Source organism: Leopardus geoffroyi, chromosome B1, assembly GCF_018350155.1.
Source record: "Leopardus geoffroyi isolate Oge1 chromosome B1, O.geoffroyi_Oge1_pat1.0, whole genome shotgun sequence".
Classification (NCBI taxonomy): domain Eukaryota; kingdom Metazoa; phylum Chordata; class Mammalia; order Carnivora; family Felidae; genus Leopardus; species Leopardus geoffroyi.
In genome coordinates this window covers 20,819,298-20,841,200 of record NC_059327.1, presented here as the reverse complement: position 1 = coordinate 20,841,200, position 21,903 = coordinate 20,819,298, and the positions used below count along the sequence as shown (strand labels likewise).

Below are 21,903 nucleotides of genomic sequence, written 5' to 3'. Positions count from 1 at the left end.
TGCCTGTCCTCGGTCTACCTCCAGCCCACACTCACTCCTCTACAAAGATGGAACTGAAGGCAACAGAAACCCACCCCAAGCAAGAGCCAAGCCTCCTCTCCACAGCTCATGAAAATCGTCCTGTGATGGTACCTCCCCACCCCGACCTGCCTCCACTGTCTTAGTTACCAGACTGGTGCACGACACTGAGCAGGAGATAAAAGGACCACAAAAGTGACGTTCTCAGGCTCCAAGTGTAATTTCACCATTGAGCCAAAGACATTTCAGGGAAGATTATCAAAGACTTCAGAGACTTCAAGGCTCCAGCACTGACACTCCGGAGGAAATCCCGTACCGGGGACACTGATACTCTGGAGGAAAATCTTGCCCCAAGAATAGATGGTCCAACCTAGCTGGACGCAGAGGGTTCTTACTGGAATTACTACCACAAGACACTACACCCTCCTCCCCATGCAAATCTGGCACCTGCACCTCTCTTCAGTCAGTCGGCTAGAATGTCACTAGACAGGACACACCCGCTAGCTTGAAGTTCAAGAGACATGTAATCGTTGTACCAGACTTACAACATTTCCTTAAAATAAGTTTTAAAAAGGAAATTGGGAGGTTTTCAGTAAGGCGGGAATCACCTACTTTCTTCACTATACAACACTAAGGAATTGCAAAGTTATGATTAAATTAAGTAAGGAAGTAATAGGTGAGATTTCTCAACATGCCTATTACACACAGCCTTTCTGAGTAACAAAGAGGTGAGCTAGGAACCGTGGAGTTCCTGTCAGGTCCTCTTATGGCCTCCCACAGCCAGAGGATGCCCAGCTTGTGTCACGCTGGAGCCTTTATGTGCACCATACCTGGTGTAGGACCAAAGGAGAGAGAAACACCCAGAACTCACTGTCCTTAATACTCCTGGACCCAATCTACTTAGGGACCTGACCATTTGCTATCCACTCCGGGTCCTCTTTCTTCACCAGAAGAGCAGGAAAAACTTTCCTGCCCTTTAAGAAGACCTGGGCCCTTTCTCTCCACAGTGAAGGCAACGTAGACCTTTTTGGTTAGCATGAGCAAACACCAAGAGCTTAACACCTCAACCCAGTCGGTGGTGGTCATGGCCTCCCCTCTAGGGACACACCAATGCCATTTACAGGGGCTCCTGCTTCCCCCAGAGTACTGAGTCAAGGTGAAAAAGAGTTCAAGGTTAAGAACTGAAATATGGACATTCTGATAAGCTCTTGCATGGGAAGCTCTAAGAGAAGCTAAAATACCTTTGGAAAAAAGTAAGACTCGTGGTGTCTATTAGCTCAGGTTTCAAGATACAAATTCTTAACCAGGCTGGAAAAAAAAGTGAATCCACCCTGCGTTCATGAAAGCAGATGGCACTTTCACAGAGAAATTTAAAAAACAGTCATGGATAGCACTGACCACTCTCATTTTTGCAATAAGCTCACGCAGTCATAGTAAAAATTCTGACAATGAATAATGCACAGCATGGTGCAATTTAGGCTACCAAATTCTGAAACTAATCAATGCACGTCCCCAAATTTTGTCTGGTTTGGAAAATTACGTAGGAAAATTCAGAGAGAATGGGAGTTCAGAAAAGTACCTAAAGCTTTTCTTCTGAATTTTCTTTCTTTACATTAGCTGCTCAAGCCAATGAAGGCAGAATAAGTTAAAATCATTTCTGCGTACTTTTTTTTTTATTAATAAGGAAATGATTTTCTTTGTCCTCCACTAAACAAATTAGCCTGCCAAGAGTGCCTGCCTATCTTGGTTTTTTAGCCTTGCCCGGAAAATCTCTTTGGATAGTTGTTTCACTCATTCAACTAGTTTAAAAATATATATATTTGACATATACCATTGTGTAATTTAAGGTGTACACATGTTAATTTGATACATTTATATACAGTAATATGATTGCCACTGTAGTGATAATCAGCGCCTCTATCACATTACATGAATATCATTTCTTTTCAGTGGTTGGGATTATTAAGTTCTAGTCTCTTACTTAGCAAGTTTGATGATTATAGTACAATGTTGTTGATGATTTTAGTATGATATTGTTGTCTACTGAATACTTAATATGTGCCAGGCATTATGTTAGGTGCTGGGGCAGTAATGAATAACAAAAGAGCCACTGGCTTCAAGGACTTCGCATTCCCAGGAAAGTTGATCTCTTTTGACCCAGTTATAATCTTGCAGTAAATTCATTTACCATTGCAAGGTAGTATCCACCTGAGATGCCATCCGAGATGTCTTGATTAGACCTCTGTATCTATGGAGGACCACTCAGCTGAGCACTTTGGAGAGTTAGTTGCCAGAGCCTTGTATCTATATAGACAGCTTTCTTCTTAAACATTATCTAAAATTTATTTTAAGGAATTTATGATATAATATTAGGGGAGAAGGAGGGTGTGAGTTGCCTAAAACAATTTACATATAAATATAATAAAATAATATGTAGCACACAAAATATAGCTGTAGAAAATGGAAATCGACAAGATTGTAAATTACTGGTTCCTACTATATTTTAAATTTTATTCCAAGAGAAACAGGTTAAAATTTTAACCTAAGTAGTGAATGATAATTATTTTATTTAAGAAAGACAATTTTAGGAGTTACGTACAAAGGGAAATCTACACTTTGAGAGTTAGACTATCACAGGCAAGTCTTATAAAGAGGACTCATAGGGATGATGACAGAGTTGATGATAAGGATGATGGTGGTGGTGGTGGTAATTAGTCTCAAAACATCACACACACAGAAAAGGGCAGCACAGGTTCTGAACCTGTTTCTTTCTAAGAAGAAAGACATAACTCTTGTAAAAGAAGGGAGGAAGAAGTAAACATTTTCTCAACTATGAGGTGAAAACAAAGTAATGCATGATGCCACAACTTTCTCAATGGACTGTGAGTCAGAAAGTTTTTGAATCAACTTTTATTATATTTCTAAGTTGGTAATAGAGAAGGGCACATCGTCTTTCTCACTATTTCCATCATATTAGTAAAATCAGAAAATCCCCTAGGTTTTCACCTTTTCTGCTTCAACACAATCCTTTGGTTGTTAGTTTGGGTTTGCTGCATGTTACTTTTGAAAAGAAATGCTGACTAACTCATGTTTTGCAGTCTCCACATGTAGGACATAAGTGACTAAATATGAGTCATGTTTGTGCTACTAGTTCTAGAAGGAAATCTCTTCAAAAATAGGAAGAACTTGTGTCTCCAAGAAAATATTATTCCACAAGATGCAGCCTAGATTCATTTTCTTTCTCACTCAAAGGCGTGTCATATTTTTGAAAAATTTCAAAAGGTACCCAATTTTCTTTACTAAACTTGGATTTTCCTCCCTTTCATTTCAAGGCTAAAAATCCATTGCCACATGTTTCATAATGATGGAGACAAAGAAGCCCCAAATGTCTACTCACGGTGTAAGATTATGGTTGTTAGATTTAAATGTAATTTTGAAGAAAATTCAGTATCACGTATCCATTCTATCCCAAATAATCTATAAATTCATGACATCAGAAGAATTATGTGGAAGGAACTGACCTCTACAACATCAAAATTTACTAGAAAACCATAATAACCATAACTAATATAAATGTAATTATGAATATTATACAGCATCAAACTGGGATAGAGTTTAGCAAGTAGGCCAGGATTTTAAAAAAAAAACACAACAACAACAATATGCTGAAACCTGAAACAAAATAGTAAACACTGACAATTCAAAACTTCTGAGGACCCAACGATTCCCCAGGAATAGTATGTAAAAATGTCTCCTGAGAGGAGATATTTGTAACATCTATAAATGTTAACATACGTCTTTTCAATAAGAAAAAGACAAATAATCTTATGGAACAAAAGGATCAAAAATAACAAACAGGCAAGTCATAGAGAGCCAACGTGAATTGCCAATAAACATAAGGTCAAACTTGTCAGTGATGTGGAAGATGGAAGTAAAACCACACTGGTATCAACTTCACACCAATAACACTGGCATTTTTTTAATTTAATTTTTTGATTAATAATTTCACATAGTTAAAAACACGAAACAATACAAAAAAGGTGCATATCCTTGTGTTCTGTTCACCCCATTCCCACCTATTCTCCAGGTTATCATTTTGGAGCAATTGCATACATACAAATATATATTCTTATTTTTCTCCCTCTTTTTCAGATAACAGATGTCACACTATATTTAATGCTTTTTTAAAAATATTTTATTTTTTAAGTAATCTCTACACCCAATGTGGGCCTTGAAGTTATAACCCCAGAATTAAGAGTCACACACTCCACTGACTGAGCCAGCCAGGTGCTTCTCTGCCTTGCTTTTTTGAAACTAACAATATACTTTAATAATCTCTCCTTATTAGTACATGAATATCTTCCACATTTTTTTAATGGTTACATACTAATTTAATTATATGGATAGAGCAAAAATTATTTAACTGGTCCTCTATTAAGAAATTTTAGTTTCTTCTAAGATATGCTGTTACAAACAATGCCTGAATAAATCACCGTGTACATCATGTGTGTATGCTATTAACTCTTTACAATAAATGCCCAAAAGTAATACTGCTAGATCAATGAGTAGGTGTATCACCAAATAATGTCAATGCCAACTGTTGGTGAGTCTGTGGAGTAGTGAGAACTTGTATATCTTGCTGTCAGGTCTGTTAAGTCCACGTACACACTTTGGGAAAGAATTTGGCAATATCTAGTAATGTTAAAATGCACATACCCTCTAACTCAGAAATTCTACTCCTAGATGGAAACGCTCAACCATGAGTCATGTATTAGCCAGTTAACAGCTTTGTGATGATAAAACAAAAAGAGAGAGAGAAGGAGACAAGGATAAGAATAACTTTTAGAACTATGGTATATTTGTAAAATATAATATGATACAATAGTGAAAAATGAATGAATGAGAGCTAAAGGTATCAACAGTTTCTGAACTTCTCTGGGTCTTGGACAGTTACTTAACTGGTCTATGCCTGAGTTTCTACATCTGCAATGCAGGGATACTAACAACACCTACCACATGGTACTGCTAACAGTTGTCAGGCTTTTTAGAACAGTGGCATGTGGTAACTATTATAGATGTGTTTATTAACTGAAATGAATCTCACAAATACAATGTTGAGTGAAATATCAAGTTTCAGCAAACGACATTCAGCACAATACCATGTGTAGAAAGCATAAAAACACACAAAATAATACCACATATTACTACTTACAAATGTAGACACATTATACACAAACAAGGGAAGGATAACACCAGACTTCAGTCAGTGGCACTGGAGCAGGGGGTGATCCGGAGGGCACTTTAGAGAGGTTTAAGAGCATTCATCTATGTGTCTGTTTTTGTCCCAGGACCATACTGTTTTTACTACTATGGCTAGCAATCAAATATATATATAGCTAATTATTACTATATTTATATAATAAACTATTGGAACTATACTAAAATAAAAAGCTTCTGCACAGCAAAGGAAACCACCAATAAAACAAACAATGGGAGAAGATATTTGCAAATAATATACATAAGAGGTTAATACCCCAAATATGTAAAAAATTTACCCAACTCAACACCAAAAAATCAAAATAATCCCAGGAAAAAAAATGGGCATAGGACCTAAACAGCTATTTTTTTCCAAAGAAGACACACAAATGGCCAGGAGACACATGAAAGGATGCTCAACATCACTAATCATCAAGAAAATGCAGCTCAAAACCACAACGGTATCATCTCACACCAGTCAGTATGGTTAGTATCAAGAAGACAAAAAATAACAAGTGTTGGCAAGGATGTAGAGAAAAGGGAACTTTCATGCACTGTTGGTGAAAATGTAAATTGTTGCAGCCACTGTGGAAAACAGTATGCAAGTTTCTTAAAAAATTAAAAATAGAAATACCATACGACCGAGCAATCCTACTGCTGAGTATTTACCCAAAGAGAACAAAAACGCTAATTCAAAAATACATATACATCCTTCTGTTCATTATAGCATTACTTACAATGGCCAAGATATGGAAGCAATTTGCGTCCATCAATAGATAAATGAATAGAATAAATGTGGTGTGTGTGTATACACACACACACACACACACACACACACACAGAGGAATATTATTCAGCCATAAAAATGAATGCGATCTTGCCATTTGTGACATAAATGAACCCAGAGGGCATTTTGCTAAGTAAAACACAAGTCACATAGGGAAGGACAAATACCACATTATTTCACTTATATGTGGAATATAAAAAACAAAACAAATGAACACACACATAGAAACAAACAAAAAACAGAAATAGACTCATAAATACAGAGAGCAAGCTGGTGGTTTCCAGAGGGGAGAGGTGGAAGGATGGGAGAAATAGGTGAAAGGGATTAAGAGGAACAAATTTCTGGCTATAAAATAAATAAGTCACAGAGATGAAAAGTGCAGCAAAGGGAATATAGTCAACAATACTGTGGTAATGATGTGCGGTGACTATACTTACCGGGCTGGACATCACATAATGTGTACAATAGCCAAATGACTATGCTGCACACCAAAAACTAGTATAACACTGTATGTCAACAATGCTTTAATAATAAAAATTTTTAAAAATGTAGCCAATTAACAGGAGATAAGGTGTAAATGGCCAAGAAGCATATACAAATCTACAATCAAGAAATCAAAGCATGTCAGTTAAATTGAGAAATTGCTTGTCCCACTATCAAATTGTCAAGAAAATTGTTTAAGAACGAAACTCTTTCCCTGTGAGGGCACAAGAAATCAAGCCTTCTCATACACAGCTGCTGAGAATTTATATAAATCTGCAGTTCTTGCTGACAATGTGTACAAAAATTTGTGTAAAGTTTTTGACACAGAAATTTGACCTTTAGGAATCTGTCTTTAAAAAGAATTTTAACATGGGCAAAGATATAGTTACCAGGATGTTCTCACTATGTTATTTAAAATAGTGATGGGGTGCCTGGGTGGCTCAGTCGGTTGAGCGTCCGACTTCAGCTCAGGTCACGATCTCGCGGTCCGTGAGTTCGAGCCCCGCGTCAGGCTCTGGGCTGATGGCTCAGAGCCTGGAGCCTGCTTCTGATTCTGTGTCTCCCTCTCTCTCTGCCCCTCCCCCATTCATGCTCTGTCTCTCTCTGTCTCAAAAAGAAATAAATGTTAAAAAAAAATTTTTTTTTTAAATAAATAAAATAGTGAAAAATAGGGGCACCTGGGTGGCTCAGTCAGTTAAGCGGCCGACTTCGGCTCAGGTCATGATCTCACGGTCCGTGAGTTCGAGCCCCGCGTCGGGCTCTGTGCTGACAGCTCAGGGCCTGGAGCCCATTTCAGATTCTGTGTCTCCCTCTCTCTCTGACCCTCCCCTGCTCATGCTCTGTCTCTCTCTGTCTCAAAAATAAATAAACGTTAAAAAAAAATTTTTTAAATAGCGAAAAATAATAATAATCTGAATGTCTAAAAATTGGAGATTAGGTAGACAGAATATGACAGTCATACTACACAATTGTTATATGATGTTTTTAAATTATATAAAATATATTTATTGACAGGAAAATGCAATATGATGTGTGAGGAAAAGCAGAACACAAGGCATGTGTTGTATGATTCCATTTGCATTACATACATTCAAACAGTTCCTTTTCCTATGTATTTTCCAATTTTAAATTATTCAATGCATTACTTATATAAGAAAAGACATTAAATTATGCAGACGAGAAAAAAATCTGAAGTAAAATTTTAAAACCTAACAAAAGAATGTGAGGGTAATGTTCTTTTTTATTTTATAAATTCTCTGCAACGTTCTTATGCTACTTTTATTACTTAAAATATTTAAAAACTTCATAGGGAAACCAACACTGATTTGTAAGCCCATCATTAGGGACGATACAGCATTGGTTCTGCCCCTTCTGCCTCCCTTCCTCTCCATAGGCCTTTCTGTAAACGTAGACACATCTCGCCACATTTCTCTAGGGAAGCCTCTTGGTGACCTTGTGTACCAATCAAGAGTTCAGTGAGTACAGAGAGGAGCTGGTGCCAGACTGCCATCAGAGTCTCTGTGACTTCCCCACTAATCACTCACCACACTATAAAAAGAGCTGACAGGAGAACTTGGCCCTGGCCTGCTCTCCCACCCACTGCCTGGCCATGAGGCCACTGGACTTCTCTGAGTTTCCGTTTCCTCAAACATTAGGAGAAGGGTTTGTGTGTCGGGGGGTGGGGGAGGTCTCTAAGTTTCCAAACTTTCTGATTCCGGTGCAGGTAGGAAATGTAGCTGGTAATAACCAGGGGAGACTTGCAAATCTACAGATCTGTATCTACAAAGAGCTAAGAAATTAAAGGAGATTAAGTCAGTCATGCTAAGCTACGGGAATCAGGAGTTCACTTGGATTAAGCATCTAGATTTCACTAGATGCCTGCACTCACTCGGTAGTCTCTATTCACATCGCTGAGCTGCCAATAATTATTAGGGAGGCCCATTCGCTTGTATTCTTCACTGAGATCGATCAGCATCCAACCCTGTTCTCTTTCTTCTTTATCCAGCTTGGGGTTGAATGAAAAGCAGTATAACTCCTCGTATTTCACTGCAAGAAAAGGGAGAATAAAGCCAAATCAAGCTAAGCCAAAACTAGAACCAAATCTCCCCAGAAGCAGACTGTCTGGGCTAGAGTACATCAAGAGGCCAGTCCGGCTCCTGGCCCCTTGGGACACCCTCTCTGGGTAGGTACGCCCACCTCCTCCCGACAACACCATGAAGACCTTGGGACAAACCAACTCAACTTTGCAAACACTTCTTTCCTTTCAGAAACAAGGACTTCTCCATTGTGTGCTTTCTTTAAAGTTTCTTTGGAAGGCAAACATATTCTCCAGACCATACAAGAAATGGAACTTAAAAATTAATTAAGAATGTATGTATCATTAGACATCAAGAACTCAGTTTGTTTATGTATATCGAGCTTGGATTTGGGACGGCTTCTCAGAGGTAAAGAGAGGCCCGGACCACTGTCATATTTTGATGCTCACAATATTCAAAAAAGAAACAGCAATTGAAAGGCTGTGGGATGTAGGAGCACCTGGGAGGCTCAGTCAGTTAAGTGTCTGACTTAGGCTCAGGTCACGATCTCACGGTTTGTGGGTTCAAGCCCCACATCGGACTCTGTGCTGACAGTTCAGAACCTGGAGTCTGATTCAGATTCTGTGTCTTCCTCTCTCTCTGCCCCTCCCCCACTCGTGCTCGCACACACTCTCTTTCTCTCTCTCTCAAAAATAAACATTAAAAAAAATTTAAAGAAAGCCTGTGTAATGTATTTAAGTGTTTGCCCGGAAAACATCTGAACTTTTAGCAAACACATCAATGTCATAATTACAGTGCTCATACAAAATTCATAGGATTAATAAAAAAATCAATTCATAGTGTCAAGCACCCTGGTCATGAAGGGCAAATTTAAGGATGTACAACGAAACTCTCCTTGCAATTCTGCAAGGATGTCTTTGTCTTTATGTAACACCCTTTCTGCTTGTGAGCCCAAGCTCCACAGCCTTCCCCATTTAAAGCTAAAATTTGACTTTCTTGCTCCAGTCTCGCCCTGTTGAAGGAAGCATTTAGGCCAGTGCTACTCAACAGAAATGTAACGCAAGCCACACATGTCACTTAAAATGCCCTTGAAACCACATTAAAAAACTAAAAAGAAACAATGAAATTAATTTTACTAATATATTTTATTGGTAACCCAATATATGCAAATATTATTTCAATATGTGCGTAATATAGAACTTATTAATATTATATCTATCTTGCTTCACAGCGTCTTTGAAATTCCATGCTAGCTCCATGTCAGGTGCTCACCGGCCACAGGCAGGTGCTGGCTACCATATTGGATAGTGCAGATCCACACATCGCTAGTAAGGAGAAATCATGGCTGATACTCACTAAACCCGTATTTCATTCCAGATTCTGTTCTTAACAAATGTATTACCTTACGATGGGCCTCATTTTCCAGATGAGAAATCTGAGGCAAAAAGTGGTTAAGGAACATCCCCAGGGCCACAGAGCTAATAAATGGGGACTCTGGATTGAAATTAGGCAACCTGGCCGTAGAGTGCGTTCTCCAAAGCACACGCACTGCCCGTCTAAGGCACATCCTTCTCTCTTCTCCCCAGACGGACCACTTTTGTGTCTTTTCTTTCCTTGTTCCATCCTCTTAACCTTCCTCTTTTTTTCCAATAGCTTTTTTTTCTCCTCACAGTTTTCTGAGGTCCCCTCATTTATTCCTTAATCTGTTGATGACATTCAGATATGGATAATTTAACTGCTCTTCAACATGCGTCTGGAGACCCAGTCAAGGACCTCACCACCAGCAAAAGGCCACAGCAACACACAGGCAGCCTAAGATCTAAACTCAGTTTCAGGCTTGTGATTACCATTGAAATGACTCATCTACATGGAAGAAGAAAGATAAGGGTCATATTTTTCATTAGACATGTAGTCTTTCTTGTAAAAAAAAACAAAAAAGAAGCAAACAACTATAGTGTACCTGTAAGATAAACTATGTTCTAGTTCAGTTTCTCTTGATATCATATATTCTAAACTTCAAACTTTAGAATATGGACGATTTCAATCAATAAGAAAATACACACCTACAGCTATCTGTACAAACACAGAAAAGATGCTCTCAGTAGGAACTGTTTCTTGTAATCTTAGCTTATTGAGCAGACAGCACAAAAAATTGAGATCCATTTCTGGGAACCAATGGCTCGACACTGACACATCTTTTCCATCTCTCAGTACCATTTTCATGACTCAGGCCTCTGATATCATAATGTTAACCGCAAATGCAATTTGTTTAAGAGGGCAACAGAATCTCTTGAGAAAGCCTCGGTTCCCTCAGTGAAAGCAGAACTTATGAAGACAGGGTTAGTAATGGAAGCTAAGTGCCCTTCGTTAAGTAGTTACAGATAGGTGCAAAGGTAGAAGAAGAAAACCAGTGGAGGACACAGAGTTTTCTACGTATGGGCTCATGCCTGCTGTCATTGGGAGGAGGCAGAGACACGGTACAGAAAGCAGGAATAACTTAAGGCAGACGTGAACAAGATCATTCGTGAATTCTGAACTGGGAGGCATTAGAATGGGTTACCACTAAAACTGTGAAATGTTTTGTGTTATTTTTTTAAGCAAAAGGGTGATCAGTCATACCTCCAGCCCAATGTAAGTTAAAATTCTTCACGAGGGCAAAGAAACCCACATTTTTGTCAGCCCAAACTCAGTCTTATTAATGTAGGCAAGCTTCTCACACAAAGGCCAGCCCAGGTGAAGCCTTCAGCTGAGGCCTGCCGGCTCTGAGAAATTATAAAGTACCATTAACACAGATGCAAACTTTACTGAATACTTCCCATTCACAACGATCTGTTCCGCTCACCTCCATCTTCTGCAAAATACATAGCAGAATTCTTTTTAAGTTTATTTATTCGTTTTTGAGAGAAAGCAAGAGAGGGGCAGAGAGAGAGGATGAGAGAGAGAATCCCAAGCAGGGTCCACAATGTCAGTGCGGAACCCGACACCAGGCTGAAACTCACAAACGTGTGAGATCATGACCTGAGCGGAAACCAAGAGTCAGACACTTAAATGACTGAGCCACCCAGGGACCCCTACCTAGCAGAATTCGTAGTCATCAGCAAGTAGGCGAGCTAAAAACAAAAGTAGGGCTAGAGAAATCTCTAGTCTTTACAGAATGTGAACTGAAAGAACATACCTGCTTCGGAAAAGTCAGATCCCTCATTTCTCACCTTCGTCTCTTAAAGCAGCCATGTGATACTCCACTGGCTTCTTACACCATAAGGTCTGAGCCTCTTCTGCTGCTAGTGACAGCAGGTTTCTAAGCCAGGTGCACTGAAGGCCTCTCCCCTACAGCTGCTCCCGTAAGAAGCAAATACCCCACATGCTTTTGCACTGAATGTGCACCTCCAAGCAAAAGAAAAAATTTCAGAAAAAGTTATGTAGAAATCATTCGAGCATGTACTTTATTGACCTACTTAAATCTTACAAATGCTAGGCAAAGGCAGATTTGAAGGTTTTTCTCTCTATTCAGAAAGAAAAAAGACAATTTCTAAAGTACTACATTAAATTAAGAATGAGTAGCATCGGGGCACCTGGATGGCTCAGTCACTTAAGCATCTGACTCTTGCTTTCGGCTCAGGTCATGATCTCACAGTTCGTGAGTTCAAGCCCCACATCGGGCTCTGTGCTGACAGTGCAGAGCCTGCTTGGGATATTCTCTCTCTCTCTCTCTCTCTCTCTCTCTCTCTCTCTCGCTCCCTCCCTCCCTCCCTCCCTCTCTCTCTCTGTCTCTCTCTCCCACTCTCTGCCCCTCCTGCAGTCTCTCTCTCAAAATAAATAAATAAACTTACAAAAATAATAATGGATAGCGTCTTGGTCATGTTTCTAGGAAAACCAAATTGGTGTTTCAGGACTTGGCAGGTAGCGAACAAGATGCAGGTTTTGACGGACTCTGTGTCGTTTGAGCACAGCTGTTCATCACGTGCCCCTTAACACAGGGAAGCACTCGTCTCTGCTCTCAGTTCCATACCTATTGGTCTCATTGATGCCTTCGCTCTTAGGTAAGCCCTCTTCCCACTCCCTGGGGAAGATTTATGCCACCAAGTGGCAACTTTCAACTTGGAACCACCAAGCCCACAAATGGCCCAGTCTCTGCACCCCACCTCTGCTCCTTCTCTTCCATAAAAAAGGAAAGGGTGTTCACTCGAGCAGATAAGGCAGCTGTGGGTAAGACAAAGCAATTAGAAAAGGAAGAAAAACAACCTAGTTTGTTGCCCAGGTATCGGGCTAAATGGTTATGAAAACAGAATATTTCAGGGGAAAAAAATGAGGGAAGTATCATGATAGACTAATTGGGAGAAACAAAAGGTAACTTAATATTATAATAAAAATACTTTAAAAAGAAAAAGAAAACTTGCAACAACCCATGTAAAACCTGAGTAATACAATTATGTTACTGACTGCTTCCCTTTTGCAAATTTTTTAAAAATTGAAAGGAAAAAACAAACACGAATGGGCATCAGCAGAGTGCGGAGATGGGTCTGGGAAGGGGAAAGTTACAGTCATCAGGAGGACACACGCTGTGAGGTTTATCAGAACCAAAAGTAACAGTTGAAAGCTAGCCTGCCCCCAGCCTTCTGCTTCATTCAAGGACCCACATGGAGTTGAAAAACCATTTCAAGTGGGGTCAGGAAAGAACACAGCTACTACTGGACTTCACAGCTCTAGAAGAAAAATAAGGAAGAGGTGCCTGGTGGCTCAGTCCGTCAGGCCCTTGATTTCAGCTCAGGTTATGATCTCACCATTCATGGGTTCGAGCTCTGCATTAGGCTCTGTGCCAGGCTTGGGATTCTCCCTCTCCCTCTCTCTCTCTGCCCAACCTCAGCTCTCTTTCTCTCTCTCTCTCTCTCTCTCTCAAAAAAAAAAAAAAAAATGAGGAGGAAGAAGAAGAGGAGGAGGAAGAGGAAGAAAAGGGGGAGAAAGGGGGAGGGGGAGAAGGAGGAGGAGGAGGAAAAAGATGTCTGCTATTTTCAACCAACAAGTGTTTGAATTAACCACCAGGGCTATGGAGGCTCTTAGTGGAAAAGAACTTCTAGACTCAGAGATAAGTGTCGTCAATAAAAAGAATATTACAACCGCAGACACTGCATAACAGCAGTGACTTAGACTAGGACATAAAAAGTTAAATTTAGCAAATGAGGGGCACCTGGGTGGCTCAGTAGGTTAAGTGTCTAACTTTGGCTCTGGGCATGATCTCACAACTCATGAGTTCGAGCCTCACCTAAGGCTCTGTGCTGACAGCTCAAGAGTCTGGAGCCTGCTTCGGATTCTCTCTCTCTCTCTCTCTCTCTCTCTGCCTTCCCTGCTCATACTCTCTCTCTCAAAAATAAATAATAAATATTAAAAATATTTAAATAAAAATAAACTGAGCAAATAAGATGATGTCAGTCATGAGATTTTTTAAAATCATAATAAATGTGCAAAAGAATTGGGAACTAAGATGAACTGGAAAAAAAACACTGTAGTTTAGAAAAAATGGTAAAATAAACAAAGAAGATGGTTCAAATGTTAAGGGACCAACCAACACTAATTGATACAAAAATAAACAGCAGAAACAAATTGGAGGAGAGAAGTAGGCACATGGGAAAAATGGAAGCTCTCTGAGAAACAGGGGTCTTTTCATCTGAAAAATACATATCCTTATTGGTATACTGGATCTATTTTTCATCGGGCCAAACCTTTACTTTAACCTAAATTGTTCTTTATTCAGAATTAAAGAGCTTACTGAATTTGGCTACATTAATTTTTCATTCTTACCAATCTGAATTCACACAAAAGACAAACCAGTAAGAGCTCACTAGATTTTTAGTAGTTTGATGTACCCTTATCCCAGAAATCCTAATTCAGTGAGGAGAGGATCCCATGAGCTCTGAAAATATCTCCTTCATAGGACTTGACTTCAATGGACTCTGAAACATTTCTTCTTTTGTAAAAAAAAAAAAAAAAAAAAAAAAAAAAATGTTCTTTACGGGACCTTGTAGTTTAGTTGTGTGTCCATAAGGGTAGCTGGAAATAGGTGATTTGTGTTGGTGACTAACCAGAATAACCAAAGAGAGCTACACCGTGCTACCAGGATTCAAAGTATACCACACCCCACCCCACCCCCACACACACCCATTCTGATATACCTAGAGGAGGGGGAAGGTGTATTTTGTAAAAGATCCTGAGATGGCTCTGATAAGCCACCCCTACTCCTAGCTGGGACCCCCTCCACCTTTCCCTACCTCCGCCCAGATCCGAAAGCCTGCTTCCAAGGTTAAAGGCTGCAACGTGTCCTAATTTTAGCCCTGCCTCTCACATTAAACTGTGAAACTCTCTGGGTTCTATTTCACCTTCCCACACTTATTAAAGTACTATGTTTTATGTAAACTGGCATCTCTAATTCCAGCGTCTCAAAATGCTGGTGGCTTTTTAAAAATCTTCTAAGGTAATGGGTTTAATTCAATTAACTACTATCATTTCCTTTCTTGCTCTCTGGCTGTGTCTAACACCTAACTCCCAAACGCCACCTTTAAGAAAGGGTGTGTGTTTTAAAAAGTGAGGCACGCAGAGGTCTTCCTCCCTGGGGGCCCTCACAGTGAGAGTCCTGGCGCTCGCTGTCATCACCGGCCAGAGCCCTCACGGCCACTGTCATCTGCCCTTCCAGCCACTCAGCTCTTTCCCAGTTCTCTGGGCTCTTCCTAAATCCCATTAATCCGGTCAGAGCACAAGTATTATCCAGTACACCCATTAATCAGTGACACAGAAATTGCTGGCACACAATTCTCCTCACAATCCCTGCTGCACGCAACCTCACATACATCTTCCCAGAACTTCTTTCCAATTATAGTGTACCCTCTAAAAAGTTCAACTGCTTTTCTGGCTAACTCTGCAGTTCTCTGCAGCACACAGGGATCAAAGAGCCTCAACCAGCTGCCTTGAAAGGGGAGCGAAGTCGAGGCAAAATGATCAGATTTTGACAGCTCCCTGGCATTATTTTCATTAGACAGCTTTAGTTCTCCATTATCTGCAGATGATACGGTCACATTATCAGAAACGGAGGACCCAGCCAGACCTCTTGCAGTACTGACGATCAAACCTCTTGCCCTGAATCAAAAAGCATTTAGCAAAGGAACTGTAAACACAGATCCCATCTCCCTCATCAGTGACTTTGGTGTGACCCTACCATGGACATTGCTCTTATATAAAAGATTTACTTTTACTGAATTCTCCCAGGAAACTCAGACGTCTATTTCTTGTAGGCAAAAGAACAGCACAACCCATACAAGCCACGTAGAGAGACAAGAGACCCTTCTAGAGAAGTGCACAGTAAGCCGTAAGTCTGAAGACCTCAAGCTGAGAGACTGAACAAGAGAGTAACTAACAGCACCTATGTTTCAAATCCACTAAACGTTCTGCCCACAACACTTAAGGAGGTTTCGTTTAAGAGAACCAACATATCCACATGGTGAATATAAGTGATGTTAACAAAGGTCCAGTTATACCAACCTTGGGAAACGTACATTACCATCGAGAAGCAATAGAAACCAAACCTTGAGGGGTGCCTGGATGGCTCAGTCAGTTAAGCGTCCGACTCTTGGTTTTGGCTCCCATCATTATCTCACAGTTCATGAGTTCAAGCCTTGGATCGGGCTCTGTGCTAACAGTGTGGAGCCTGCTTAGGATTTTCTCTCTCTGTCTCTGTCTCTCTCTCTCTGTCTCTGCCCTTACCCTGCTCTCTCCCTCTCAAAATAAATAAATAAACTTAAAAAAAAAAAAAAAAAAGAAAGAAACCAAACCTTGAAAGCCCCAAGAGGGGAAAGTGCACTGGAACTGTCTGACATCAATGCTTTCCATAAAAAACAATGTGTCAGTTTTACCTTAGGCTTTAAGCAAGGTGGCTTGATCATCATAGTATGGGAAGAGCATCATTCTGAGATGATTTCACTCCAAACGGAAAACATGCTCTAACCCTTCTGCCAAGATAAAGTGAATACTGACAATAATGAAAGAGGTTCATATAGTAAACAACTCAGGGGGAACCCCTAAAAGGCAGAGAATCATTCAGAATTCTTGGCCTCATCTGAGGACTGGGATAACATATAATTCCTACAACACCATAATTCTTTTCATTTTTTTTATTTAATTTATATTTTTTAATTTACATTCAAGGTAGTTATCATATAGTGTAACAACGATTTCAGGAGTAGATTCCTCGATGCCCCTTACCCATTTAGCCCATCCCCCCTCCCACAACCCCTCCAGGAACCTTCCGTTTGTTCTCCATATTTAAGAGTCTCTTCTGTTTTGTCCCCCTCCCTGTTTTTATATGTATTTCTTGAACATGATTTGGGAACTGGAGAGTGGGCACATACGACACGCAGAGGTCCTCCGCCCTACCTGGCCGAGCAAGGCGTATGAGAGAGATGTACACATCATGGCAGTCTCTTTCCTGCGGTATGATGAGCTGTAACAGCTGAAAGTTCTTGCAGCGAATCAGCAGAGGGCACCCAGTAGCGGCTGTTGCCTGTTTCTCAATGGTGGAAATCTGACTGTGAAGAATCTACGACCAAAAGTTATGTGGATAATCTAAGCACAAATCAGTGATAAATGAACAAGAAGTAACACAGACCTCTGAGGCACACAGACAAGAACCACTCCCCAGTCTTTATCTAGCTCAACACCTGCACTCAGATGACAAAACTGAGATGCTCTGGGAAAGATCGGTCTAAACCTATCATTTTTTTTCATTACCAAGCCTTCTGCTATCCGGGCTAAGTATTTGGAGCAAAGTACTCAGCATATAATTTTGTACAAGACCAGGTAAGGGAACACTGTGGTGGTCAAATGCTGAATGCGCTTACCAGCTAAAATTAAATAAGGTCATGAGAAGTTAGTAAAATAAACCTTGCAACCGACAGAAGTTAGAGATGGCCCCGCTGGGAGGTGCCACCATGCTCCTAAATTCCACATGGAACGCTCAAGTTCAATAGCAACTTGAGACTGTTGTTTTCTAAGCTGCCGGTGGCCAAGTAGGCTGCAGAAGAGATTTATGGTAAAGAAAATCATGCTGAAGTACATCTCTCTGGTGTTTTGCCGGGAGGGGGTCTCTGCCCCACCCTCAATGGAAGCATTCGTAACTTTTTGTTGTTGTTGTTCGAGTACAGCTGACACACACACTGTTACATTAGTTCCAGGGGTACAATATAGCGACTCGTCAGCTCTACACATTATACTGCGTTCACAAGTGTAGTCAGGATCCGCCATCATTCTTCCCCACTAAGTAATGCCTGCCCCCTTCTGCTCAAAATGCAACATCTATGCAATACAGAACAGGGAAAAATCTACAATTCAGGGATTCTGGTTCCAGTCATAATGTCCTGGTCGGGTGGTTATATAAAATAAGAGGTATTGAACGGTCTCATTATTAAGTAGCAGAAATACCTGCCAAGAGGACTCTTCCCTAGCTTTTCTTTTCTTCTCTTTTGAATTATCAGAAAAGTGGAGACAATATAATAAAATGACTAAACGGCCTGCACAACTGGAACCTACAGATAAAATGTATTGCAAATAAAGCACTACATAAATGCTGTATCTGGCACTGATTATTCTCAAATGTCTACTTAACAGCTGTGACATGAAGCATTTATATCTCTGGCTATTTCTGTCTTTGATGATGTTCAAATAATTAGTGTTTAAAATGAATAAGTAGATCAAGTGGATTCGACTCTGTGCAGAAAAAGGCAAAGCTGACCTTCCAAAAACAGTTCTCTGAACACCCAAGGCCAAAAGCCCACCCACCTCACCCTGAGGCCAAACAAAAGAATGGAGGATCAAGCTTGTTACATTAAACAATAGAAAACACGTAAAGCCAAACATAAAGACTGCATACCCATGTTTCTTTTCTGGTGTCAGGTGCATTTTCCACGAATATTACATGAGTAGCCGTCAAATACAAAGTACCTAGGGCTGCTTTTTTAGAAGATATTCGATCTACCAAGCGGACATTTTCGACCTAGAGAAATCATTTTGACAGAGTTATAATAAAGCAAAACACTATTCATCAAGATTAATAGTAAGTAGGTAATCCTGTGTTTAATCCAAAATATAATTTTGAGAACTTTCCCTCTTTACTTAGACCTCAGACATGTTTCTGTATATCAAAAGATTAAAATTCACCAATTACTTAAAATATAATTTTAAATGTACCACAGATTTATAGACCTGTTCTTTAAGAATACCCTTTCCGTATTTTTAAGTTAAGTCAGCATTTTTAATTCAGTATATAATTCTAATTTAAAGCAGGATGTGTATGCATCAAAGTTCTGATTTTTACAATAACCATGTATGAATTATGCCTATTAAAAGGACAGTAATGTATTTCCCTATGTATTTCTCCATAGTAGAAATGGCCTCAAAGCAGTTTGCTTCCACATAAACTAGCAAGAAAATCACATATGGGAGCAAAAAGTATCCAAGGAATGTGCTGCATGTTTACAAAGAACACCTATCAAATTAAGATGCTCACTTTCATTTATAATAAAATGTCTCTAGTAAATGGAAGTTTTACCACCGACCTTCGAATGGTTAAAGATTTCTGGAAACAATTTTTATCAAGTATACCTCTCATAAGCAGAGCAGTTTCAAGGACATGTGCAGTGGGATCATTCCAGTATGAAATAGAATGGAAATTCTAAGACAACCTCTACAGGGCACTAAAACCTGAAGGAACTATGACTAACAAGCATAGACACCACAACCACCTGATGCACATTCCTGTAATGATGGCAGCTTGGCAATGCCACTTACTACTTCCCAGGATCAACCTTCTACAGACACTGGCTCAGCTCTCACCCAAGTCAGGATGGTTACTCAATTCTGTGAGGCAGCTTCAGGGATTAGTAAATCATATTGGCTCCAGTCTTCAGTCTAAAATGGACGCTGGGGCCCTGCTGTATTTGGGGAGTGCAGAGCTTCCCAGCTGCTCCAGGGAAGACCTAGACCTAGGGGGGTACCAGACCTAACGAGCACTCGTCAGGACACCCAAGTCAAACAGCACTTGAGACGCTCCATTGCCCCACTCTTCTCTGAGCCCTGGAACCAAACCAGCCTTCCTACCCTACTTCTTCCCAGTTTTCAGGGATCTGAGGAGGTAAATAAAGAATGAGGTATTTAAAATATTCTTTTATTCATACGATTTAGCCGGAGGTGGTGGCATGAGTCCTGAGGCCTTGTGAAGGCCTATGGATGTGAAAGATGCTAGTTCAACAACAGGGTCTTAACCTACCAGCTCATGGTTGTAAAAAGTACTTCTTCTGTTACTCTGTTACTGATATGCTCCACATTCTTTTTTTTTTAATTAATTAATTTATTTATTTTGAGAGAGACAGAGACAGCACAAGCTGGAAGGAGCGGGGGATGGGGGCAGAGAGAATCCCAAGCAGGCTCCACGCTGTCAGCACAGAGTCCAATGGGGGGCTTGAACCCACGAATTGTGAGATCGTGACCGGAGACGAGCAAGAATCGGACACTCAGCTGACTGAGCCATCCAGGCACCCCTGATATGTTCCACATTCTTCTACTTGGTTATTCCTCATTGTATCTCTTTTGTAAATGGTCTTCATATCATTGGTTTACTTTCCTACTAAGTGATCATCATTTCTTATGTATTCATAAAAATTGTTTATATCAATAAGGACAGTAGCCTACAGCCTAATTTTTGTGTGTTTTACAACTTCCTCTTTACCCAATTCTTTTACTGCTTCTAGTCATTTTTTTCAGTGAAGTCTCTTGGATGCTCCTTGGTAGACAGGAATCTTTTCTGGTAATAATTTGTTTCTTCTTTTCTGATATTCATACATCTTTTCCTTTCCTTGTTTCATGGCATTAACCAGAAACTTCGACTAATACTAAATAGCAGTGACAATAGTCACTCATGTTTTCATTTCTTTTTTTTTTTTTTAGTAACATCTTTATTGAGATTTAATTCACATTCCATACAATTCACCTACTGAAAGTGTGCTGGTCAGTGGTTTGTAATATATTCACAGCCTTACGCAACCATTACCACAATCAATTTTAAAACATTTTCATCACCCCAAAGAGAAACCCTATATCCACTAGCAGCCACTCTTCATTTCTTCCCCAACCATCAACCTACTTTCCGTCTCCGGGGATTTGCCTATTCTGGACAATGCATATAAAGAGAACCCTACAGTATGTTGTATTTTGTGATTGGTTTCCTTCACTTAGCATCATGTTTTCAATCCACATTTCAATCCAAGTTGATCCATGTAGAATATACCAGTACTTCATTTCCTTTTATTGCCAAATAATATTTCATTATATAGATATGGATATGTCACATTTATATTTCTCCACTTGTCAGTTGATGGACATTTGGGTTGTTTCTACCTTTTGGTTATTATGAATAGTGCTGCTTTGAACATTCTTGTACAAGCTTTTGTGAGGAAATTCATTTTCATTTCTCTTGGGTACACACAGGTACGCGCGAACACACACACACACAATACACACACACCTAGGAATGGAATTACTATGTCACACGGTAACTCTGCTTAACATTTTGAGGAACTCACACATTATTGTCCAAAGCAGGCGTACCATTTTACATTCCTACTACCAACGTACGAAGGTTCCAATTTTTCCACATCTTCAACAACACTTTTTATAATCTTTCTTTTTTACTACATCCATCCTCGTAGGTAAAAGAAAGCATCTCATTGTGATTTTGATTTGCATTTCCCTGACGATTAATGATGTTGAGCATCTTTTCATGTACTCCTCTGTTTTTAATGGAAACACTTCCAATATTTCACCACTGAGTTTGATGATTTGTTTTATCATATTGTGGAAGTGACCTATTCTTAGTTTACTAAGAATTTTGGTTTTTGAACATCAGGAATGAACAGTGTGCTTTCTAAATACGTATTTGGATGAATATTTTGTTTTTACTTTAGTCCTATATAACCAATAATAGCAATACATTTCTTAATATTTAAAGAAGTCTTGGATTCTTAGAAATGGTGTTTTAACTTTTCTTATATTTTACCACCTGTAACTGTTTTGTTTTCTGTTAAGTCTTTGCATCTGTGCTTTTTTTTTTTTTTTTTTTTTTTTTTTTTAAATTTTTTTTTTTTTTTTAATGTTTTTATTTATTTTTGAGACAGAGAGAGACAGAGCATGAACGGGGGAGGGTCAGAGAGAGAGGGAGACACAGAATCGGAAGCAGGCTCCAGGCTCTGAGCCATCAGCCCAGAGCCCGACGCGGGGCTCGAACTCACG

At 39.7% G+C, this 21,903-nt stretch overlaps 1 protein-coding gene across 2 annotated transcripts in view; it reads right to left on the bottom strand.

Moving 5' to 3' along the window:
• Positions 1 to 21,903, bottom strand: part of MTMR7 (myotubularin related protein 7) — a 125,048-nt gene that overhangs the window by 48,909 nt on the left and 54,236 nt on the right. For both annotated transcript variants that reach the window (XM_045454899.1, XM_045454908.1), the window contains 3 exons: positions 18,491 to 18,613; positions 16,999 to 17,161; positions 8,433 to 8,590 (listed from right to left, as the gene is read on the bottom strand). In XM_045454899.1, coding sequence (XP_045310855.1) covers positions 8,433 to 8,590; positions 16,999 to 17,161; positions 18,491 to 18,613 — 444 coding nt within the window. The remainder of the gene's footprint in view (positions 1 to 8,432; positions 8,591 to 16,998; positions 17,162 to 18,490; positions 18,614 to 21,903) is intronic.